The sequence below is a fragment of the Cimex lectularius genome, unplaced genomic scaffold (genome assembly GCF_000648675.2).
Source record: "Cimex lectularius strain Harlan isolate CLEC.00 unplaced genomic scaffold, Clec_2.1 scaffold140, whole genome shotgun sequence".
Taxonomy (NCBI): domain Eukaryota; kingdom Metazoa; phylum Arthropoda; class Insecta; order Hemiptera; family Cimicidae; genus Cimex; species Cimex lectularius.
In genome coordinates this window covers 786,007-808,297 of record NW_019392728.1, presented here as the reverse complement: position 1 = coordinate 808,297, position 22,291 = coordinate 786,007, and the positions used below count along the sequence as shown (strand labels likewise).

Sequence of the window (22,291 nt, the reverse complement as noted above, 5' to 3'; positions counted from 1 at the left end):
TAAAAATTCAGAAAGTGAAAAAAGGAGAGAGTAGAGATATAGAAAAAGAAAGGAAAAGTTAGTTACAAAATGATGAAGAGAAAGAGAGAGAGAGGGTGATAGAAAAGTGAGTGGGTGAGAGTAGGTGACTGATAGAAAGCTGTAAAAATAAAAAAGAACGAGAAAAAAGTGAATTAGAAAAAGAAATGGAAAGTGTGTATGTTTGTGTGCATGGGAGAGAGAAAGAGAGAGAGAGAGAGAGAGAGAGAGAGAGAGAGAGAGAGAGAGAAAGGAGTGGGAGTTGATGATTGACAAAAATACAGAAAGCAAAAAAAAAAAAAAAAGGAGTGTAGATAGAAAAAGAAAGGGAAACTGTAGAGAAAGATGAGAGATATATTGTTACGGCCAGTGCCATGGAAAGAAAGAAAAAAATTATAATAAAAAAAAATGTTAAGAAATGTTAATAAAATAAATTTAAGAAAAATTCTAAATTAAAATAAATGACGGGAGAGCTTTATTAGGGACTTACCACCTTCCTTCAGATGACGGCTGCAAGAAGCGTAGGGAGCTTGCCCAATTTCCCTGACCTCGCCGCAGAATATAAGATGATTTCAGGTGGAAGAGATCGATGTAGAAGTGCAGAGGGTTTTCAGAGATTTTGGATCTTTTTTAAATTAATAAAGGAGAGAAACATATGAGATTAAGGCGTAAGGACACTTTCTTTCGTAGGAGTAGAGTACGACTGGGGCTGTAAGGAGCGTGGGAGTTGGATTCTAATCCAAAACAAAGCATATTTCTAAAATAAGATGGCTGGCGTCAACACTATTATTATACTATTCTTTTCCAAACATTTTATAACTTTTATTGTTTAAAAAATGTTGCATCATTCACGGTTGATTAACCTGAAGTTGAATTAGTTTCCATTTTTTGTTTTAATCTATCAATAAAACAAAAATGAGCTTTCACTAATTATTTAGGGCAAAAATTATTTAAAAATCAAAACATATTGTTTTTTGGTCGATATTTGATAGTTAACAGATGAAAGTATCTCGAAAATTCAGTGTGTTAAAACAGTTCCTTACAAATAAAAAGTCCAATTTAATCCGAATTAACTGCGCATTTTATTATTTTATGAGTAAAACGAAAACTTCCTCGGGATTTTTATTCTCAGTTAATTTTTTCATAATACATTGTTTCATATTGCACATGGGCTGGTTCTGCGACTTCGATTCTCGGCTGTACGAATGGTTTAACGCCTCTGAGCACATTCTGGAAGTCGAAAATTATGTCGGATTGTGTCGATGCGAACAGAGCTTGGAGATAGCTGTCGGTCACAAACATCGGCAGCTGGTCAGAGTTATCCTCTAAAAACTTGAGAAAAATTGCCTTTATCCTTTCTTTAAGAATGGGCACATAGTTGAAAATGTCTTCTAGTAGCAGACCTGACTTTTCGGGAATCTAAAAAGCACCAGATTACAATAAGCACTCTTATTTGTACCAACAGGGGGAGAAAGTATCACCTTTTTCCATTTGTTCAACTTAACAGCATAAGCAACTAATTCAACAAATGTCCATTTGCTGTGAGGTAGCTAAAGGCAAAGAGGCAAAAGTTTAAAGATGATTGGAGAATATTGTAGTTTTTATCCTATCTGTAAGTCTTTTAATCGTAAAAGCAAAAATCTGCATATTTATCCAAATTAATATAATAATAATTAAAAAATGGAAATGGGGACAACATACATACAGATTAAATTGATTATATCAGTGTAGTTTACCTTTTTCAAGTATTGTTTGCTAATGTCATCTAGTAATTGTGGGAATCTGTCATGGTATAAGACATAGGCCCAAGGTTGCTTGAAGTATTCATAAAAATCTTGGATAAGTTGGCTGTAATATCTTGCCACAATGTTGTTTAACATCATATCATGCATGCCGTAAACGTTGATCAGATTACGAGCATCAATTGGCTGTAATAAAAAAAAACTCAATGCAAAATTGCTCGATTAAAAAATAAAAATACTCACAATGGAAGAAACGCAGACCATATCTCTGACACAATTAAAACTGTCCATAATAATTCTAAAATAACCGATTTGCTCGGGGTTTTCAATTTGACCTGTTAGCAATATTTTACTCTGCGGAAATTGTTAAAATTAGACGTGAGGATTTTATGAAAAGTGAAATTTACACTGACAAAGTTCTTTTGGGTGCTCAACAGAGTCTGTATCGGCATAAGAGGACCAGGACTCCTTACGAGCAGGCAATATCTCGTGCCAGGGAGCATGCAGTGTGTCACATTGGGCATCTTGAACCTGATCAGGCCCGATGGTGAAAGTCTTGCATATCCTGGCATTTTAATTATCTCTGGTACTCTTGAAGCAAGCTTAAAAAAATGAAATAAAATAAAATACAACAGTAGGGATATCAGTCAGGCTTCTTCAAAGAAATTATCGATTAAAAAAAAAAATGTATGCTGATTTCTGTGAAAGTGAGTATCTAGGGGTTTTATAACACTAAAATCTGACAATTAGGTCATGTTTTGAATGTTTTTCAATTGGAGATTCCGATATCAAATTCTAAAATAGGAAAAATTTTAAAGATAAAAAATCGATAAATAAATTCAAACAAAAATGTATATTTAGGGGTAAAATCATGACCTAGTTTACTTGAAAAATATTTGGGTTTTAGAAATATTTTGATTATTGTTAAACTTTGATAGCTTTTAGTATATTTTTATTGCAATCTACATAAAAAAAAGCCGTAAAATGATATATTCACATTGTTAATTCGAGAAAGTAGAAAGGTGAAATAAAAATATTAAAATATGGAAAATTTTGACTTAAAAAAAAAAATTATGGAACCAAGGCCTAATCATAAGAAGTGCCAGATAAGTGTCCAATGTTCACGAATCTAACAAATTATTTAAAAAAAAAAAAAAAAAAAAAAAAAACGACCCTCCAACCTGAGCGTCCTCTTGTTAGATTGTAATTCTTTATTTAAAATTCAATTTTTTTTTTTAATTAAGTAGTATTTTTATTTTATGCCTGAGTATCACAGTTTTCGGCATAGGAATTATAAATGATGGATTGCATTACCTCAGCACCAACTTCTGTTGAATTGTACCATTCATGATTGAAGCATGGAGCATAGTAAGATCTTGAATATTTTGTCATTGGCCCTGCAGCAAAAATGTACGGATCGTTTGTGTTGAAGTTCTCATCGATGACCAGTTTCCCATCATATACTAAGTGCGCTTTAATTAAAGCTGGAAAATAATTTAATGGTTATTGCAAAAATCAGTAGGGTAATTTTTAACCGGTTACCTAAAACTGTTTTTATATTGACTTGCTTGTCTGAAAAACTGAACATAACAAGGCACTCTAAACTGCTTATGTTGTTTTGTGATTCAAAATAGACTTTTTCTATTTTCCCTGTATCTTTGTTTAGGTCAAAAGAGGAGAAGGTGTACTTTTTATAAACGGTTATTCTAAGGATCTTTAATATCATGCTGATTTCTTTGTAGACCTAGGTAAATACAATTTTCAGTTTGAGCAGTCAGATTGAGGAAATAATCCATTTTTCATAGTTACTGTTGGATCGTTGAACTGGTCAATTGCATGTGGACGAAGAGACTTGGTTTCAACATACACAATCCTGTTTCCTGGGACGCCAAAGGTCAAAAGACCCTCAATACAGCTTAATGCTCCAATATGGCTTCCATATACAATAATTTTACCAACTAAAAATAAAAAATAAAAAATTTTATATTAAATTTTGTATTATATAATAAAAACTAACCAGGAGTGGGATCAAGCGATTTTATATATTCCAAAGATAAGAATGCATCATGAGGGGAGTTCAGTGTGAATAAATTTTCAGGATTTTCACGATCCAATGTTCTCAAAGTTAACTTCCTGGTTGAGAAAATATTTGCAAAATTACACATTTAAAAAAAATAATAATAAAAAAATAAAAAATTACATATCATAAGGTACAGTGCACCGCCTCTCGAAATCTTGAACTTTCTCTAGTTCTGGATTTCCAAATTGTGTGCCACAAAAAAGGAAGAGAAAATCGTACATCAAGAAATAATTATTGTCAATCACCAACTGCTTCATGTCTCTGGATAACAACAAAATAGAATTTGCATAATTTTAATTACAACTTGGGGGAAAAATGAGAGAGGATTAGAAAACATGCTTGATTGTCTTCGTGATGGAGGGAGAAACAGTGTTAACAAAAAACACCTAAATAAAATTAAGTATAAACAGTATTAAATTATATTTACAGTGTCATTATGTTTTTTTCTTTTTATATGAATGTGTTTGCTACAGATAGTGATAGTGTACAAACCTGGTCACCAAGGTGAGCCAGACCTTTAGCACCCCCTTACAATAAAAAAGGACAAAGAAAACACAACTAAGGATTAAGAACATTGGATAGCATGGCAGCAAGGTAGAAAACAAGAAAGGCAAGTCTGTAAATTTAAACCAATAAAAGGCTATTTTATTTTATACATTTTTTTTTGTATGTTTAAAAACAAATAAAATGCACAAAAAATAAATTGTGAACAAATCTTTTTTTTGTACGAAGAGTACTCAAAAGCTCTAATTAAAAATAACCTCTAAAAATAAAGCTCTAAGAACAAGAATATGGCTACTGTACAATTGTCATCCTATGGAAACACCACATAATCACCAGAATATTTGAAGGAGGGAAAAAATTTTCCAGGAAGGTGGGGTTCCATCGGTTCCCAGCAAGTTGGAAAGTTTTTGAATTCCAAATATCTGGAGAGGAACTATCCTTAGTCTGAACTAGTTGTTAAACTTTTTTACGTCACTTGAAGAAAATGGTGTACAAAACCCAAATTCCCAAATATTGAACTAAAATTAAGTATATCAATTGAATGCCAATTAATCACACCTGACCAAAATATAAAATAAAAGTTACAATTAATTAAGGTTTTTAGTTGATGAAAAAAAGTTAATGGCACGAGTGGGATTTGAACCCACGATCTTTGGCTAGATACACCGCTGCTCCACCACTTGAGCTATCGTGACCTCGATCCACTCGAACACTAACTTCCTATCTCAACCCCACCTGATGAGTTTTCCTTTTTTTCATCTCAACTAAAAACCTTAATTAATTGTAAAATATTAATTGGTCAAGCGGACCACGAAATTAGTGAATTTAATAAAATAAAAGGTAGGAATTTCAAGACCTAATTGACATTTGGCACATGCAGAATGGGCTGCAGTTTAAGTATCTTCAAAAAAAGTCAAAGGTAATAATTTTTCTTATTATTAAGTATATAATTAATTAATTATATGTTTTAAATTAACAAGATATTTTTTTAGGGGAAGAATTTAAGTTATTATTTTTCCTGTTTTTAATAAATATATTTTAATTTGATCAGTGTTGTCAGTTTTTAATCCCAAAACACTAAAATTTAAACACAGCAATGACAACAGCAAGAAAGTAATCGAATATCTGAAGCAAATAAATGCATATGGTCGCCTTTAATGTTTCTCCACACGTGGTTTCATTTTCCCTTCCTAAAGTGAGTGTATTTATTGGCGAGAATGTGTGTGTATGGGTGGGTAGTGGTCGGAATATCGAGTACACCACAGACCCACCAAACTAGGATAGATATCTCTTTGCGTGTTTTGGGTAGAATGAATGTATTTATTGTGGCAAAAGTGAGTGTGTATGGGTGGGTTGTGCAGGAGTATCGAGTACTTAACAGACCCACTGATTCAGTTAGTATTAGGCTATATCTTTTAGAGTGAATGGGCGGAGGCACTGTTGTAATATTAAATGCGCCAGTGGCTCCACATTTTTTTTATTTGTAAATATAGAATGATTGATTACTGTTTGAGTGAATGTATTTATTAGTGTGATAGTAGTGTATGCTTGGGTGAGTCTATGGTGGAATATCAAGTACCCCATAAACCCACCAACCTAGGTTAATATTTTAGATTAATTATAATTTTAATTGTACATAATGTATGGATGTATTTATTAGCATGAACGAGGGTGGGTCAGAGAATGAAATAGTTTCAGAGCCTTTTCACCTTGTGTAGGAGGGATAAAAATGTAGAAATAACATCCCAGAACACAACCAGAAAGATTGCCAGACTTCCTACAGAAAAGCTAACTTCAAAAAAATAAAATAAATAAATAAAATATATAAATAAATAAATTTTTAAAACATGAGGTGGAAGAAATGTGAGGCGCCGGCAATAACCCAGGCAGCTAACCAGCCGGAAAAAAAAAATTACTAAGTTTATATAGCACATATACAACAAATAAAAATCTAATTACATCTTGGTTTATTATTCTAAGTTCTTTGAAGTTTATAAGTATCAAATTAATTTTTTTAGTAATTCACTAATTTCGTGGTCCGCTTGACCAATTAATATTTTACAATCAATTAAGGTTTTTAGTCGAGATAAAAAAAGTCAATGGCACGAGTGGGATTCGAACCCACGATCTTCGGCTTGATACGCTGAAAAAATGCAAAAAGGAGGGAAAATTCAAAAGGTGTGGTTGAGATGGGAAGTTGGTGTCTGAGTGGATCAAGGTCACGATAGCTCAAGTGGTAGAGCAGCGGCTTATTTAGCCGAAGATCGTGGGTTCGAATCCCACTCGTGCCATTGACTTTTTTATCTCAACTAAAAACCTTAATTAATTGGTCAAGCGGACCATGAAATTAGTGAAATTGATATCTCGCTATCTCGGCTAAAAACCTTTTTTTAGTAATGTTAAAACAATTTGAAAGATTACCTGTCCACTGCAGTCACCGTCCCATCCACAATCCTTATCAAGTTTTCCAGGCCAAGCTTACTTATGTATTTCAAATTGTATTTCCCATTTTTAGGCATCATTGTTTCAATTATTTGTTGATATTTATACTTGCGAGGGAATCTATGCATTGTCACTAATGTTATATTCACAGCCGCTACATACGGTGTGTTTTGCCTTAAAAAGTTTTGATGATAATAACAAATTTATTGTTTTATAAAGTTACAAATGTTTTTTTTTTACTGAAATATAAGATTTTCAATAAAAGATAATCCAGTTTCACTTGCACCAACAACAACTATATGAGAATCGTTAAAACTCCTGTTCAGGCTAGAAAGTCTATAATTTGTATAATAAAGTGCAAAGGGCGGATAATCATTTGCCATTAAAAATGCAGGCTGGTTCTGCCGAAGGCTCGGACTGTATATCGGTACCAGCCTTGGCCGGACTGGCATCCAAAATTTGATACCGCTTAATGGTGTAAAATCTTCAAACTGTAAAAATTCAGGTTCAATACATTTTCTACCAGTTTTTGAACCAGGTTTACTCACCTTGGATGCGATGTGTGTGGGGTACACAGTGTGATAGAGAGAAGTGAAACCGCTCATATGCATGATCCCCCTTAAAAAAAATCGAGTGTACCTTTGGAAGAGTTTGCTGACCATGAAATGTTTAACATATCCATGGTTTGGAATGCAGTGCAATTTGAATTTCATGTATTTCTCCAAATCGAAATGAAATTTTAAATAGTCTGGATTTTTTTCTGGGCTGAAAGTAACGGTAAGATTTAATTTTGTCATTCGCCCATTACTCGATCGACTCACCAAACTATTGCAAATCCAATAATTATTCCGTACACGAGCAAAACGTAACATTTCAACTCATCTTGGTTTTCAATCAAAGCTCTTAAAATCTCTCTTTGGTACACTAAATTATTTACCATTGCTGTTACAATAGCTAATAAATCTTCATAGTCAGCTACTACGGCTGGTCTTACAGAATATCTCCTATATAATTAATTATTATTATTAATTTAATTAATTATATNCAATATTCTTAAATAAACACTATATGTATATATATATAAAAGATTATTAGCAACAAACAAAAATCCTACAAGCATGTGATGTGCAAAATCCGGTTTTTCTTGACCCCGCTTAATTGCGATCAATGCATAATCATACTTTTCCAAATCTTTAAATATATCTTGTAGCAAGTTCAAAGATTCCCTTTAAAAACAAAAACGAATTAATTTTAAAGCATAATTATTACTGAGTACCACTTACGATGGACTCATGTTTCCAGTCATAAGGAAATCAATAAGGAAAGCATTCACAGCGCCAAAGTAAAATTCAGACTTGGGAGGAGGTTGTGCGTTTTCCAAAGTGTTCAGAATAACAGAAGAGGGCATTGCCACTGAAAATCACATTTATAAATATCTCTGTTTAACGTTTTGTACGTATGGTTCATCGTACTGCACAAGTTTCTATAGCTGGTAAGCTCCATCATTGTATAGTCGTCAAACGGCACTTTCATTTCTGACCCTTCAGACTCCTCCTCGTCCAAATCAGCATCATGCATCAAAAGAGTCGACCAGACGATACCTACAATTGGATTTAAATTATTATATATTTTAAACGGATGTAAAAAAATCTAACCATCCATGACTGCTGCATCTTGAGAAGCAGTGACTTTCAGTTTTGCAGTCTGTTCATCCGATTCACTCCTCGCAGGGCTGGAAAAAAGACACGGATAAACTCATTCCTTTTAAAACCAATTTGCCCACATACACAGCTAATGAAAATTCGGATCCTGATTTAGTGTAGTATCTTTTTCCTGATTTCTTTTTCCAAATAGCATCGGCATTGGTCATCTTTTGAAACCCGCTGTAAGCACTCGTGTGAAACATTTTTTGTAGAACTTCTGTATTCACATTGGTGTTGACACAAGCGACAGCTAGAAGGCCAGCACCTTCCTAAAGGCACAATTAGTCATTATACCAGTTTTGAGTACTTCAATATGATATTAACCTTAGCAACATACATCCTCCTATCGGTATCAAAACCTATTATATCCTGTGCTAACTTTTTTCCATAAAATTTTATCAACTCGGGTTCTTCGTGTTCAATAGTTTCTACTATCCGATCATTATCTTCATTTCTAAATTTGAATAGTGTTTTATTAGAATGATTTATAATCAGTGTAGAATGTTTTACCTGGCTTGGCGAAATCTATGCATTGCCAGGCATGATCTTCTTGGCACCCAGTAGATAAATGAAGGCAGGGAGGTGTTGTCTAACGCATGAACCAAAGGTATGGTTTCAAAATAAATGTCCCAGTTAGGATCTAAAATGGTTTTGTCTTCATTGATTCTTTGCTAATAATTTTATCATTCAAGTAGTACGACAATTTGAAATTTACAAACCCAATTGGACATGTGGTAAAGTCATTAAAACCAGTTTTTTAATTCGGGGATGAAGATAAAATATCGAAGTGAAAAGACATCCAAATATTATATTTATGTACTTTTCCTTGTACAATATGAGGTGGACAAAGAGTGAATTCGACGTGTTGAATTTTGTTAATCTGAAAAATTCCAGGATAAAACGTCAATTGAACTTTTTTAGTATAGTCGTTACCTGAATTTTGTGAACATCCATTCCTCCCATTCTGTCTTGCTTATTGAGCTAAACTGAGGATAATCATTAACACAAATAGCTCCCAAGATTTCTTTCCGATAGTTCACTATGCAAAGGAAAAGGTAGGAATGCTCTCTGTGAAAGCAACAAATAGAAAAATCTGTACATTTAATGTGTGGTGATTAGTGACCGTTAATCGATATTTATTTAGAAATTGTGAGATGCGGTTTGGTGTAATATGGTCCAAAATGTAACTGTAATATGTAAACAATGTTTGTAAATTCCAGGTCCTGAAGATGATCTCTCAATAAAGATCGAAACGTTGGCACGATAAAGAAAATGTTTTTCTGAAAGCTACATCACACCAGACCGCATCTCACGATTTCTAAATAAATGTACATTAATAATTTGTATGTCTTCTTAAATATTGTCCCCTCATTACTTTATTTTTAACTAATTACAAACTTTTTTGCATATTATTCTGTTTGCCAAAAAATTACATGTTACAATAGATTTACTGGAATATAAACGATAAAATGAGAAATTTGAAATTTAAAAAAAATGTAAAATTAAACAAGGAAATATATGCATAAATAATATATTTCGATTTTCCCCATATTATAAACATGTACCTACATAGTATTCAACTTACAAATTAATTACTAATTTAAAATTAATTTTCTTACAGTATGTATTAGGATATTTAGTTGTGTTCTAATTCACATTAACAAAAAAAAAAAAAAAAAAAAAAAAAAAAAAAAAAAAAAAAAAAAAAAAAAAAAAGAGTGGGTAAAGAATCATCAATCTTTTAAAGAAATATATTTACTGCTTAAGTTTTTCAAGTTTCATTAAGAAGATTTAACTCCTGGTTTCCCATTTTCAATCAGTATACAGAAAAAGGCTTTTATATATTTTTTTTTCCTTGAACTAGTGTACATCTAGCCAGCGACATTCATTGCTTTCATTGCTTGATGCCACCGGTCCCCTGAGACCAGCCAGGAAGGACACCTGGGCTCTCCATTTGTAAAGGGGAAATTCTCAACATTAACAGACTGTTTCCGAGGAGGTGGATAAAAACCTTACATGGTAAAGCTACCATTGGAAAAGTCCAACACCATCACACAGTCCAGAGCATAACGTGCCCTGAGAGTGCAGAGATGTCCCCCAACGGTCCCTAGCCGAACCGTCCCCCCCCCAGCCTCCACCATGCCTCAAGGATGGTTATATATCTTAAATATCTATGTCGTTATCGGTGATGAATTTGTATATGGTATCTAGTTTCAATGCGGTTTGTGTAGTTTAGTATTATGTTTAATGAGTTGGGGAGAGGGATTTTATATTTCTTGAGCGCTTTACAAATATATTCTCTTCTGGTAGTCTTCAGCAGGCATCCCAGTATGATGTGGTTTGCGACTGCCGTTGAGGTATCATCGCATGAGCATTTGCTTGTTTGTACTAATTCCTATCTCATGCAGGTGCGATGGGAGTCTATTGTGGTTGAACCTCAGTCTACATATAGTGGTAAAGAATTTTCTATTTCTTTTGACGTTTGAAAACCACAGTTTAGACTGGATGTTTGGTTGGTAGGCAGAGTACCAGATGCCTTTGCTTTTGGATGATTGTTCATACTCGCTTTGCCATTTCTTGCGTACTAAGACTCTATTATGTGATACAATGTCCCAGGCTGAGATCTCTTTGATGTCGTTTCCTGATAGAGCAGCATCCTTTGCCAATGTATCAACCCGCTGGTTAAACCAGTTGCTGTTATGGCCTTTGACCCAAAGAAGATGAATAGCTATACCACTTCTGCAGGTTAACAAAATGGTTTTGATCTCTAGGATAATGGGATCTTCAGGAGCATCTGTTTTCTTCAAAGCTGTCAGAACATTTAGGCTGTCTGGACAAATTATGGTCTTGGCTGGTTTTGTTTGTTTAATGTATTTTATAGCTTCCCTTATGGCTATAGCTTCAGTGGAGAAGATCATGGGAGTTTAAACTGCCTGGAATAGTCATTATTTGTATTAAGTATTGCGGCCCCCACCCCATATTGGGATTTTGAGCCATCTGTATAAACTACCATAGCCAGCGGGCTTCTACCAGTCTCAAAACAGACCTTAATGAGTCGTGTTCACCTTTCAATTCCTGTAGGCACGTTATAACCTTAAGTGCAAAGAGTGGAATAAGCCAGTGGAGTTTTGTGTTTGACGAGCGGATGATTTTTCCCAGAGAGATGCTTTTCATTTTAATATGAGTTTCAAGTAGAGGGGGCGAGTTTCAAGGTGGTTTGTAGGGTTCACTAAGGGCTGTGACAGCCAAAGCATTCAGTCCCATAATATAAATTATGACAATTAATTAAGGTTTTTAGTTGAGATGAAAAAAAGTTAATGGCACAAGAGGGATTCGAACCCACGACCTTTGGCTAGATACGCCGAATTTTTCAAAAAATGGCAAAAGGAGGGAAAACTCATAAGGTGGGGTTGATATGGGGAGTTGTTGTCTGAGTGGATCGAGGTCACAATAGCTCAAGTGGTAGAGCAGCGGCGTATCTAGCCGAAGGTCGTGGGTTTGAATCCCTCTCGTGCCATTAACTTTTTTTTATCTCAACTAAAAACCTTAATTAATTGACATGTATTAATTGGTCAAGCGGACCACGAAAGTAGTGAATTAATATAAATTATTTTGCATAACACAAATACACAATCATATGAAAACTCTGTGAAAAAAAGTAAAATGTGTCATTTTCACCCATTATTTCTAAAAGTAAGGCAACAATAAATTTTATCTTTTGTTGTGTGTATGAGTCTTAATTATTTTTATGCACTATTGGATTTTTAAACATGTTATTCATGCTTACATTATTTAATATTAAAAATATTATGAAACAATTTTTGACACATTTTAATTTTACATCTGTGCAAAATGTTTCATATGATTTATTTTCACTTATAGATTTTTTAGCTGATCGCCAAATATTTTTAGATGTAAAAATTCAATGTTAAAAAATCCCAATATTTCGTACAGACAAAAGACTTAAAATAGCAAAATTAAATATGCACATCATTGCAGGTAAATCTATTGGTCCAAAGATCTCTTCTGTCGATTTGGTCATGAGCTTCTGAAGCTGGCACAGGTCATTATGCTCAACACGTCGCCATTGGTTCAGAAAGTTTTCCAAAACGTTTTCATCACGCCAATCAACTGCGGTCTGTAAGCATCGATCCAATTTTAAACATTTTTTTATACTTTTAATGAAAGTTTCATGTGCGTTTTACCTGTATCTCTGTCTGTGTCCCATTTTCAGCCATTGTTTTCTGCTCGACTGGCAAGACCTGTAAAAAGAGAAAATCGTACATCGAAAATCTGCGAAGTCGCGAGTGCGACAATTCTTTACCTTCACTTCCTTCGATCTGAATTGTTCGCACAGACATCGTTTCTCGCATATGCACCAACGTCCTTTGCACATCTCTTTCAGATTTTTTTTCATTTTGATAAATTAACAAAATTCGCTTGAAACTAAATTGACTACAGTGACAAAATTAACAACAGGTTAAGAAAACAACAAACACCAACACATGATTCATATACATATTTTTGTGCAAGTGGTATGTTAATTTTATATTATATTCAGATTTAAACATTTATTAATAATTATGTTTCTTGTTCTATAGGACACTCAGCAAGAGGAGAATGAAAAATTGTTGAAATCTTGATTTTTTTTAAACTTGATTAAGTGAATAAAATGCAAATAAAAGATAAAAATTCAAATATGGATGGAATGGGATTTTTCACCAATTATGGAAATATTTAATTGAAAAAGAAAAAGTAGCAAAACTATTCAATCTGTCTAAATGATGTGCACTTACATTTTCTGACAATAAAAATTATTTACCAAATTGTTCTAATTGTTTCTATTATTTTCTTAACATGTTCTATTGCACTAAAAATTATAGCCATTCTTAAAAAGATTGGTTTATTCTGACTAAATAATTGTTGTAAATAAACGTACATTTTTATTTATAATAAAAGTCTAAAGTGTCATAAAATTAAGAAGATACGGTGATACAGATCGTACAAGTAGACTGCGGATTTTTATGCACTACAAACTTGATTTATGCCATATAATATGCTGTTAAAGCATCCAAAATATTATAATTGATAACAAGTCTGATATTTTTTTTGACCATCTCCTTTTTTGACAAGAAGCAGAGTGTTTGTAAAATGTGACAATGAGTACAATTGAATCTTTCAGAAGATGGTAGCCCCTAGATTTAAAATCTGCTACTGCTCAGGCCCTGAGCAATAATCTGATTTGGGAGAGTAAGACAAAGCCTCATGGCCTATTATAGTTAAAATATTTGTGAATAGTAAAATGTAAATCTTATTATATAAATAGGTTTATAAGAGTGGGAATGTTTATTTATTCTATGCATATTATTGTAAAACTAATGATTGATCTAATTGGACCAGTTTTAATAAATAAAGTAAAACAAAAATTAAAAAGAAAAATCTGGGTTATTTTGGGTTGAAATGATTATTGTCGTGTCCGAGTAAATTGCTTTTCAAGAGGATTATTAACATACTTATTCAAAAATCGTGAGATACGGTCTGGTATGATGTAGGTTTCAGAAAAACATTTTCTTTATCGTGCCAACGTTTCAATCTTTATTGAGATCACCTTCAGGGCCTGGGATTTACAAACATTGTTTACATTTAGCAAATACATACAGGATGAGGAAAAAAGTGAATTTATACAATGCAAAAAATATTTTTTATATTCAATCAAAGTATTTCTACTCATTTTGATTGGATATAAAAAAATATATTTTTTCATTGTATAAAACAAAATAGTTGAGCTAATGACCATTATCAAATAATTACTTATCTATTTCTTTCCACTATTTGTGAGCTCACTTTCTTGGATTGAAAATTTATATCTAATTTTATTTTATGATTTTCACCCACAGCCATTCTCTTTACAAGGGGTTGTGCACATTATTTTGCTTAAAAATAATAAATTGTATTAATATTTTTTAATAAATATTGTCGAAATGAGCCTTATTTTAAATTGTGCATTCTGATGGACATCATTAATTATATACGTTTTTCTTTAAAAATTGACAGTTAAAAATCATTAAAATGAAACTAAATGACAAAAATACAGTTAGTTGCATTAGTGGGTTTTCCAGTTTCTAAATTTTTATGATTTTCCTTTTAGTAGAATGATAATCATGTTTTGCTTGATATAGCTAATTTTATTTTATGATTTTCAATAAATTTCAAAAGAATAAATTGTAGTAATATTTTTAGTAAATATTGTCCAGTTGAGCCTTTTTTTAATTGTGCATTCTGATGGACATCATGAATTACATACGTTTTTCTTTAAAAATTGACAGTTAAAAATCATTAAAATGAAATTAAATGACAAAAATACCGTTAGTTGCATTAGTGGGTTTTTCAGTTTCTAAATTGTTGTGATTTTTCTTTTAGTAGATGATAATCATGTTTTGCTTGATATAGCTAATTTTATTTTATGATTTTCACCCACAATCATTTTCATAGAAGGGGTTGTGCACATTGTTTTGCTTAAAAATAACAAACTGTATTGATATTTCTCCAGATAAGCCTTTTTTTAAATTGTGCATTAGAATGTAACAATGATTAATAATATATGTCTATCTTCAAAACCAACAGTTAAAAATCATTAAAATGAAACTAAATGACAAAAATAAATAAAAAATTCAAAGCTTTAGTAAATAAATATTGTACAAATGGGCTTTTTTTTTTATTGTGCATTCTGATGCTCAATGATTAATAATATATGTTTATCTCAAAAACTAGCAGTTAAAAATCATTAAAATGAAAATATAAAAATAAAATGAGTGGGTTTTTCGGTTTCTAAATTTTTGTGATTTTTGCTTCAGTGGAATAATGATCATGTTTTGCTTGATATAGATAATTTTATTTTATGATTTTCACCATAACCATTCTCTTTACAAGAGAATGGCTGTGGACATTATTTTGCTTAAAAATAAATACATTGTATTAATATTNTTTAGTAAATATTGTACAAATGAGCCTTTTTTTTAAATTGTGCATTCTTATGGACATCATTAATTAAATATGTTTTTTTTTTTAAATTGACAGTTAAAAATCATTAAAATGAAATTAAATGATAAAAAAAATTAGTTGCTTTAGCGGGTTTTCCAGTTTCTTAATTTTTGTGATTTTTCTTTTAGTAGAACGATAGTCGTGTTTTGCTAATTTTATTTTATAATTTTCACCCACAACCATTCTCTTTATAAGGGAATGGGCAAAATGATTTTTATTCCAACGCCGAGAGGGTGCACAGTTCGCCCGCTCGATACCCGAGTAACAAGGGTGGAAAAGGGGTGCAATTTTCCGGGGGGAAATGAAAGAGGACCTCGAGTACAACGTGCGCTTTGTCAAATCCGTCGAAAGGCAGAGATGCATTTACGATTTCACGCTCGCCGATTATTCGAACAAAGAGAAGCAAGAGGAGGCGTGGATGAACATCTCAAAGGAAATGGGCTCACCCGGTATGACGATCAATAAAATTCAGACCAAAACACTTCCCGACACCCTCTCCACAACCCACGGGCTATTTTAAACTTCATCCGCGGATCATTCGAAAAAGAAAGACGGACAAAAGGTATTTATAACTGTTATGAGTTGAAAAAGTGAGGCCAGTTTTACTTTTATGGTAGGTTTATTATTAATTTTCACACCCTCATAGTTCCATCAACTCACCCTTAAAACTACACTCTATAAATTTTCCTAGCATTATAAAATGTTAAAATTCTAATTCTTAGGAAAGTAAGGAATTTTAACGCCCAAAATGTCGAAAATCAACATTCTCCTGTCTTCATAGTATAACGAGTTTTTAATTTTAAATTAACTCTTAAAAGTTAAACGTGTATCCAATATTAAACTTGCAAACATAAAATATTATAATTATTATTTGAACTGCCGGAAATGCAAGGTTCTTCTTTTTCCCACCGACTTTTATTTCTTGAATGAAGCGTCCGACGAGAAATAAACAATCGTCGTTTATTTATCCTTTATTTCCTATTACATAAACTCTGGACGGTTTTTAGTTCATTATTGGACTATTGATTCTAAAGTTAAAACAGTTTTTTAATACGAAAATTTTACCCGAAACTACCGCCATAAAACTAATTCAAATATCGTTAAGCGTTGACTAAAGGAACCATTTGTAGAAGGAAAATAAAAGTTTAAATTTTAAAAAGACCGAGTTATTTAGATGTCAATACTACAACATAGCCACAGAATGAAAGAAAGTGAGAGAAAGAGAGAGAGAGAGAGAGAGAGAGAGAGAGAGAGAGTGAGAGAGACCTGTAGAGATATGCACAAAATAATTATGATTGGTTGACCTAAACCAGCGTGGAACTTTAATTTCTTAGCTTTTCACACTATCTGGTGCACCTTATGATTCTGGTCCCATAAGTGAGAAGGATGCCTTATTTTTCGGCTGTTTGGTCAGCCTTTTCATTTCCTTTTATACCCTCGTCCCAGAACCCACCTTAAGATAAACTTATTTTTCTTAGGGCCATCAGGCAGCTTAAGTTCTCCTAAGCTAGTTTGAAGCTAAAAATATTATCCAAAAGTAAATCCGTGCACTTTTCATTTTCTTTTATACCCTCATGTCCCAGAACCCACCTTAAGATAAACTTTTTCTAGGGCCTTTTTTTTCTAGGGCCTCATGTACTCCAAAGCTAGTTTGAAGCTAAAAGCATATGTATTATCTAAAAGTAAATCCGTGCACCTTTCATTTTCTTCTTTATTGTGTTCATTTTATTGTTATTTATCTTTATTATCTCAGCTTGGAAGATAGTTGGAATGCAGGGTGTATTTGGACCGTTTACGTATTCCTTATTCCTTCTTTGACCCATCAGTGTACCATACTAAAGCCCCTTCCTAAAAGTTGCTTTTTTCCAAAGAACTTCATTTTTGATGACCATTTGGAATGATCTGTCATAGTTGAATTTTCCTCTCATTTAAACACTAAAAGTTAGTCAATTAAATCTTATTTTTATTTATTCATTTTATGTGAGTATATTTTGGCTGGAAATAAATGTTTAGGGACATTTTCATTGCAGGAAATTCTGCACTAATCTAAACTGGGGGCCACAGTGGCCGAGTGGTTAAGGCGTCAGACTCTCGGCTAGTAGATCCCGTGGTCATGGGTTCGATCCCTACCGTTGCCTCTGGACTTTTTCTGACGCCTAAGGGTCCCTGTGGCCGCAATTGAAAGAAATTGACATGGCACTCATCAATGGAAGTAGTGAGATCAGATCTCAGCGACCCTGAATTTGGTCCCAACCCCCTTCAAAAATGAGTTTCTTTGATGTAAGAACACCGGCACACCGGGGGCTCAAATTCACACTTGTGTTGCAAGCCCCCAAAGTACAATAAGCTGTACAGCTGCAGTGCTCAGGAGGGAACTCCTGGTATAAAAGAGTATTTAAAGTACTTGCTCAGGTCAGGATAGTCAGTCAGGTATTGTTCTACTAAAAATTTTCTAACGGCTTTTCGTTTTATATGGTTTTATTTTCTAAGGTTCTCGATGATGCGATAGAATAGGGCGATTGTTAATGGTACACAGAAAAATGGGAGGTAAGGAATGGAGGAGGGAACTGGATCCAAACAGTTAAGCCCATTTCTACATGCAGTTTTCTGACTATCTATTAAAAAATAAAATGGGTATAAACCATATTAAATTGAAATCATTAATGCCAGACATTAAATGTTAACCTGATCATATGTCCAGCAGATTTAAAAAGAATGTTTACCAATGCAATAAAAAATGATTGGAAAATGTACTGGACCAGAAGAAATACATCAAATTTAAAAAATATATGTCTCTGGGCTGCAGAAAAAAAGGACTTACTTACCAGGTTGTGCATAAGTCATACCAAGGTTACACACTGATGGGGCTGTTAGGAGAAATTATCTCAGTAGATTCACTAATTTCGTGGTCCGCTTGACCAATTAATATATTACAATTAATTAAGGTTTTTAGTTGAGATAAAAAAGTCAATGGCACGAGCGGGANTGATGGATGCATGTTCTTGGGGGATAGCAGCAGGCACAGATTGCTGATCCGATGTCTCTGGTCCATAACTGTTTTTAACTTTGCTGTGTATAGATCTTTGTTCCTTTATGCTTAGGGTTATTTATTGGAATGAATGTATTTATTTGTGTCAATGGAAAATACTCAATCTCGGCATAACCCATGTCTTTTTCATAGATCATAATATGAAAAAAAAACAGTATTGTAAAATCGTCTGATTCCTCGTCCACGACACCCAATGACTAATTGGACATAGGCCCTCCTGTATGACAGGAATTATTTTGTCTTAATATAAAAAATATTATAAGTAATTAACAAATATATATTCTTCATAAATAAAATTATCATTATTAAATTTTGCGTTTATTTATTTGAATGAATCCATGGAATTGTACAGGGGTTTTCAGAATTACAATATTCATTAAAATAATTTTTTTCGATATATTGTTAATAATAATAATAGAAAACATTTTTTTCCCAGTTGGTGATTGCAAAGAGCGTTGGAGAAATTTAAGAGGGGGCTTGACAAGGCACTTGAAACTTGAATCTAAGAAAAATATCAGAAGAAGAAAACCTTACTATTTGACCGAGTATATGCAGTTTATTGTTCCGTTCACTAAGACACGCTCCCGAGCCGTTCTTCCACTAATACAAAACAACCTGGATCCAGACGACGTTTTTGTTAGTGACAAAGTCGAAGAAGAGGAAGAGGAGGAGGACGAAGGTTTGGAACTGATGCAGCCCCCGGCCATTGTACCAGCAGGGAAAAGATCCGGTTCACCTGATGGTGAGTCGTCTGAGTCTTTTTTCAAGTTCAAGAGGCCCAGGGAAGATTCTGACAGCGACCCGGATATGAATTTCTTCATCAGCCTCCTCCCTGATGTACGCTGCATGGATTCGTCGCAGAAGCGGCAGATGAAAATGGGCGTTCTCAAGCTGATAGATGACATCCTTACGTAGCCTTCAGCTCCTGTCGGCGACCTAAATGACTGGAACATCGCTGACACCAACTCCCTTGGTTCTGATATTCTTTGGTGATTTTTAAAATTTTAATATGACATTTATTAATCTTTTATTAGTCTTGGTGGTGACTTTTTCCTTTTTGTAAAAGGTAAATTCTTATATTTGACTCTTTTTTGTGTATATTCAGTAGTATATGTGAATTTGGACATTTCTGGCATAAATTGGAATTTAAAAAGTGTAGCCCCCTGTCGTTCTTTGTTTTCTCAAATATTGTTTTAGCAATTAAATATATATTAAAATAATAAATGTCAGTGCCTAGCACTTTAAAAAGTAAGCAACAATAAAAAATTGAATGAAAGCAAAAAACTTTGTTATAAGCGCTACAGATACCTGAAGTTCGGGTTTTTTGTCTTTTCATTTAAAACATTTCTACCTGATTTTTAAAGTCATGTAATTAGCAGGTATTTCAATGTTACCACCTGGTTAGAGTAGAGAAACATCAAAGACTTTCATCCTGAAATCAATGATGGACAAGAAATATATTATTTTGAATTATTTATAAAAACCCTTGAATTTGTTTATATATTTAAATGTGTATTCTTCTTTTTTAATATTAAAAACCGGATATATGTCGTTTTCATCTAGCCGCTGGGAATATAACATTTACCAATTGTTCCAAATTCAACAGCAATTTAAAATTATTCTTCAGCTTTTTAGAAAAATAAGTAAAGGGGTGTGGTCTTCAATATATACAAGACGTTTTTGAAGGATTTGTAATTTTATTGTGATAAAAAGCAGAAGAAAAAGCCAAATATTCTAATATCCCTATTTGTGCTAAATCTAAGGGGAAAAGGGTGCAGGGTTTTAGGTATGGTATTGATACGAAGTGATTTTATAAAGTAATCTTTTAAATTGTAAATAAATTGCTATATTTATTGTTTTTGTGTGTTATTTGTAAAATGTAAAAATATTTTATCTGTGTTATTAAAAGTATTTTCACATATTTGTTCATCTTCGAACGTTTTGGAACCAAAGAGAAAGCATTTAATTAAATGAATGAATTAAAAAGGACGATATTTTGTTGGACTTTATAACACCGTCCAGTACCAATGGATAGTATTGAATTTGATGATACGCGTTCTACTAAAAACTGTGATTGTTTGTGATTTATTAAGAGTGAAGAAGAAAAAATAGAATGAGAATACGTTTCATTTTTCATTTATTATATAAATTAATGAATTATTGAGGGAGAATAAAATAAAAATGCAGCAGGATTAATTGGTTTATAACTAAGCAGTATTAAGCATTAAATAAAAGCTCAGTTTTGATAGAAAGTTATTTATAAGCTAATTTACTTTGCTAATTAGACATTTAGCATGATTGATGATTTTTCAAAAACAACATTCTTACTTAAAACAAATTTATTTTATTTAGATCCTGCGCATAATTTTACAGAAATTCTGATTTAATTAATGTACATATATTTTATCATTTATCTTTCAAAATGTAAGTTGTAAATATTGTAAAGAAGTTGTTTAGGTTCTGTGTCAGCATTTAAAGAATACTTTTCATTTAGTATTACCAGAAATTGATGTTTTTCCTAATCACTTTTTACCAGATACTATAGAGTAAGTTTAAACGCTGGAATAGCCAACAAGTCAAAGCTAAATGTAATAAAAACAATGTAGTTAAATAATAATTATAATGTTAAAAGCATAATTTTATTTTATTTTACATTTTTAAAGTTAGACTATTCTAGTATTTGGGATTTACACATTGTGGCCTATAATATTTTATTTACTTATTATTTTGTGCAGAACTTAAATAATTTACATCGAATATTTTTTATAATGTACATAGTATGTTTTTTTTTATTTAATTTAATTTTTTTTTAAAAGATGAGTGTATCATAAGAATATTGTGTAAAATACTTATGATATATATTATCATACATCTGAGTATGGCATCTTAATTGGTATTGTTATTTTTGCATTAAATAAAATTTATTGTTGTTTAATAACTTCTAATTCCCTTTTTTTTTATCACTAATATCTAGTTCTTTACCTGAGTGGTTCCAGACTTTTTGAGTTTTTACGATGCCCAATCATATTATTTTTAATGTTTATTTTACAATGCTTTGAAAAAAAAAAAAAAAAAGTATGACCCCCCCCCAGCACAACACCGATGGGACAAAATTAACGCACCATCCTTAAATTTTAAGATGGCCCTCCCAGAACCTAAACCAGAGATTAGGGATTGTTTTCACCTGAAATTTTCTCTCCTGATTAAGGTGTGCCAATGTGGTTGACATTTGAGCCCCTGCTTTTGGGCCGAAGCCTGCGCAGGTGCCCCTTATGCAGAGAAGGTTGCTGAAAGTGTCTCACATAATCGAGACATATCATGTCCTGGCTCCATACAGAGAGTGTTCCTCGAATACAACAGTTGATTTCTGGGTCCCCTGTTCCACTTTTTAGAGGACAAGAGGGTATTTTACTGTATATAATTATATTCTATGTGTTTTGTTTGAATGTGTGTATTTATTAGTGTGAGTGGTGGGGTGAAATATAGCATCAACCCTATTTTAGGTTAGATTGTTAATACTGTGTGTAGGGTGATGGAGGAATACCCATTGCTCCACCAACTAATCAGAATGAGTGCAATGCATGAATGTATTTATTTGTGCGATTGACTTATTTAATTTGTATTAGGCTTGATTATGGCTTGCATGCGTTTGGGGCTGAAAGGAACAAGCTGTCAATAGCTCCTGTCGGTGCCTAACCTATTGGTAGGTGTG

At 32.7% G+C, this 22,291-nt stretch overlaps 3 protein-coding genes across 4 annotated transcripts; 1 reads left to right on the top strand and 2 right to left on the bottom strand.

Moving 5' to 3' along the window:
* Positions 1-1,076: 1,076 nt before the first annotated feature.
* LOC106665298 (cilia- and flagella-associated protein 61-like) lies at positions 1,077-7,792 on the bottom strand. Its single transcript, XM_014391625.1, has 14 exons — positions 7,608-7,792; positions 7,335-7,551; positions 7,027-7,277; positions 6,766-6,960; positions 3,961-4,101; positions 3,778-3,893; positions 3,570-3,718; positions 3,303-3,504; positions 3,075-3,244; positions 2,174-2,362; positions 2,004-2,114; positions 1,755-1,946; positions 1,500-1,568; positions 1,077-1,437 (listed from the first exon to the last, which is right to left on the bottom strand). Exons 1-14 carry the CDS (start codon positions 7,724-7,726, stop codon positions 1,147-1,149), a joined length of 2,412 nt encoding a protein of 803 aa, XP_014247111.1. The 5' UTR covers positions 7,727-7,792; the 3' UTR covers positions 1,077-1,146.
* LOC106665153 (cilia- and flagella-associated protein 61-like) lies at positions 7,758-13,020 on the bottom strand. Its single transcript, XM_024226764.1, has 13 exons — positions 12,814-13,020; positions 12,695-12,751; positions 12,479-12,627; positions 9,423-9,557; positions 9,209-9,369; positions 9,000-9,129; positions 8,814-8,943; positions 8,574-8,758; positions 8,442-8,518; positions 8,259-8,387; positions 8,070-8,199; positions 7,901-8,012; positions 7,758-7,790 (listed from the first exon to the last, which is right to left on the bottom strand). The coding sequence occupies exons 1-13, from the start codon at positions 12,904-12,906 to the stop codon at positions 7,758-7,760; spliced, it is 1,521 nt and encodes a 506-aa protein (XP_024082532.1). The 5' UTR covers positions 12,907-13,020.
* A 2,739-nt stretch (positions 13,021-15,759) lies between these two features.
* LOC112126866 lies at positions 15,760-21,331 on the top strand. Of its 2 annotated transcripts, none has more exons than XM_024226759.1 (2): positions 15,760-15,979; positions 19,016-21,331. In XM_024226759.1, the coding sequence occupies exons 1-2, from the start codon at positions 15,832-15,834 to the stop codon at positions 19,492-19,494; spliced, it is 627 nt and encodes a 208-aa protein (XP_024082527.1). In that variant the 5' UTR covers positions 15,760-15,831; the 3' UTR covers positions 19,495-21,331. The 2 variants fall into 2 exon arrangements, 1 of the variants encoding a protein (XP_024082527.1); XR_002910269.1 differs by having other exon boundaries at positions 15,889-16,092; positions 19,016-19,101.
* Positions 21,332-22,291: the final 960 nt, after the last annotated feature.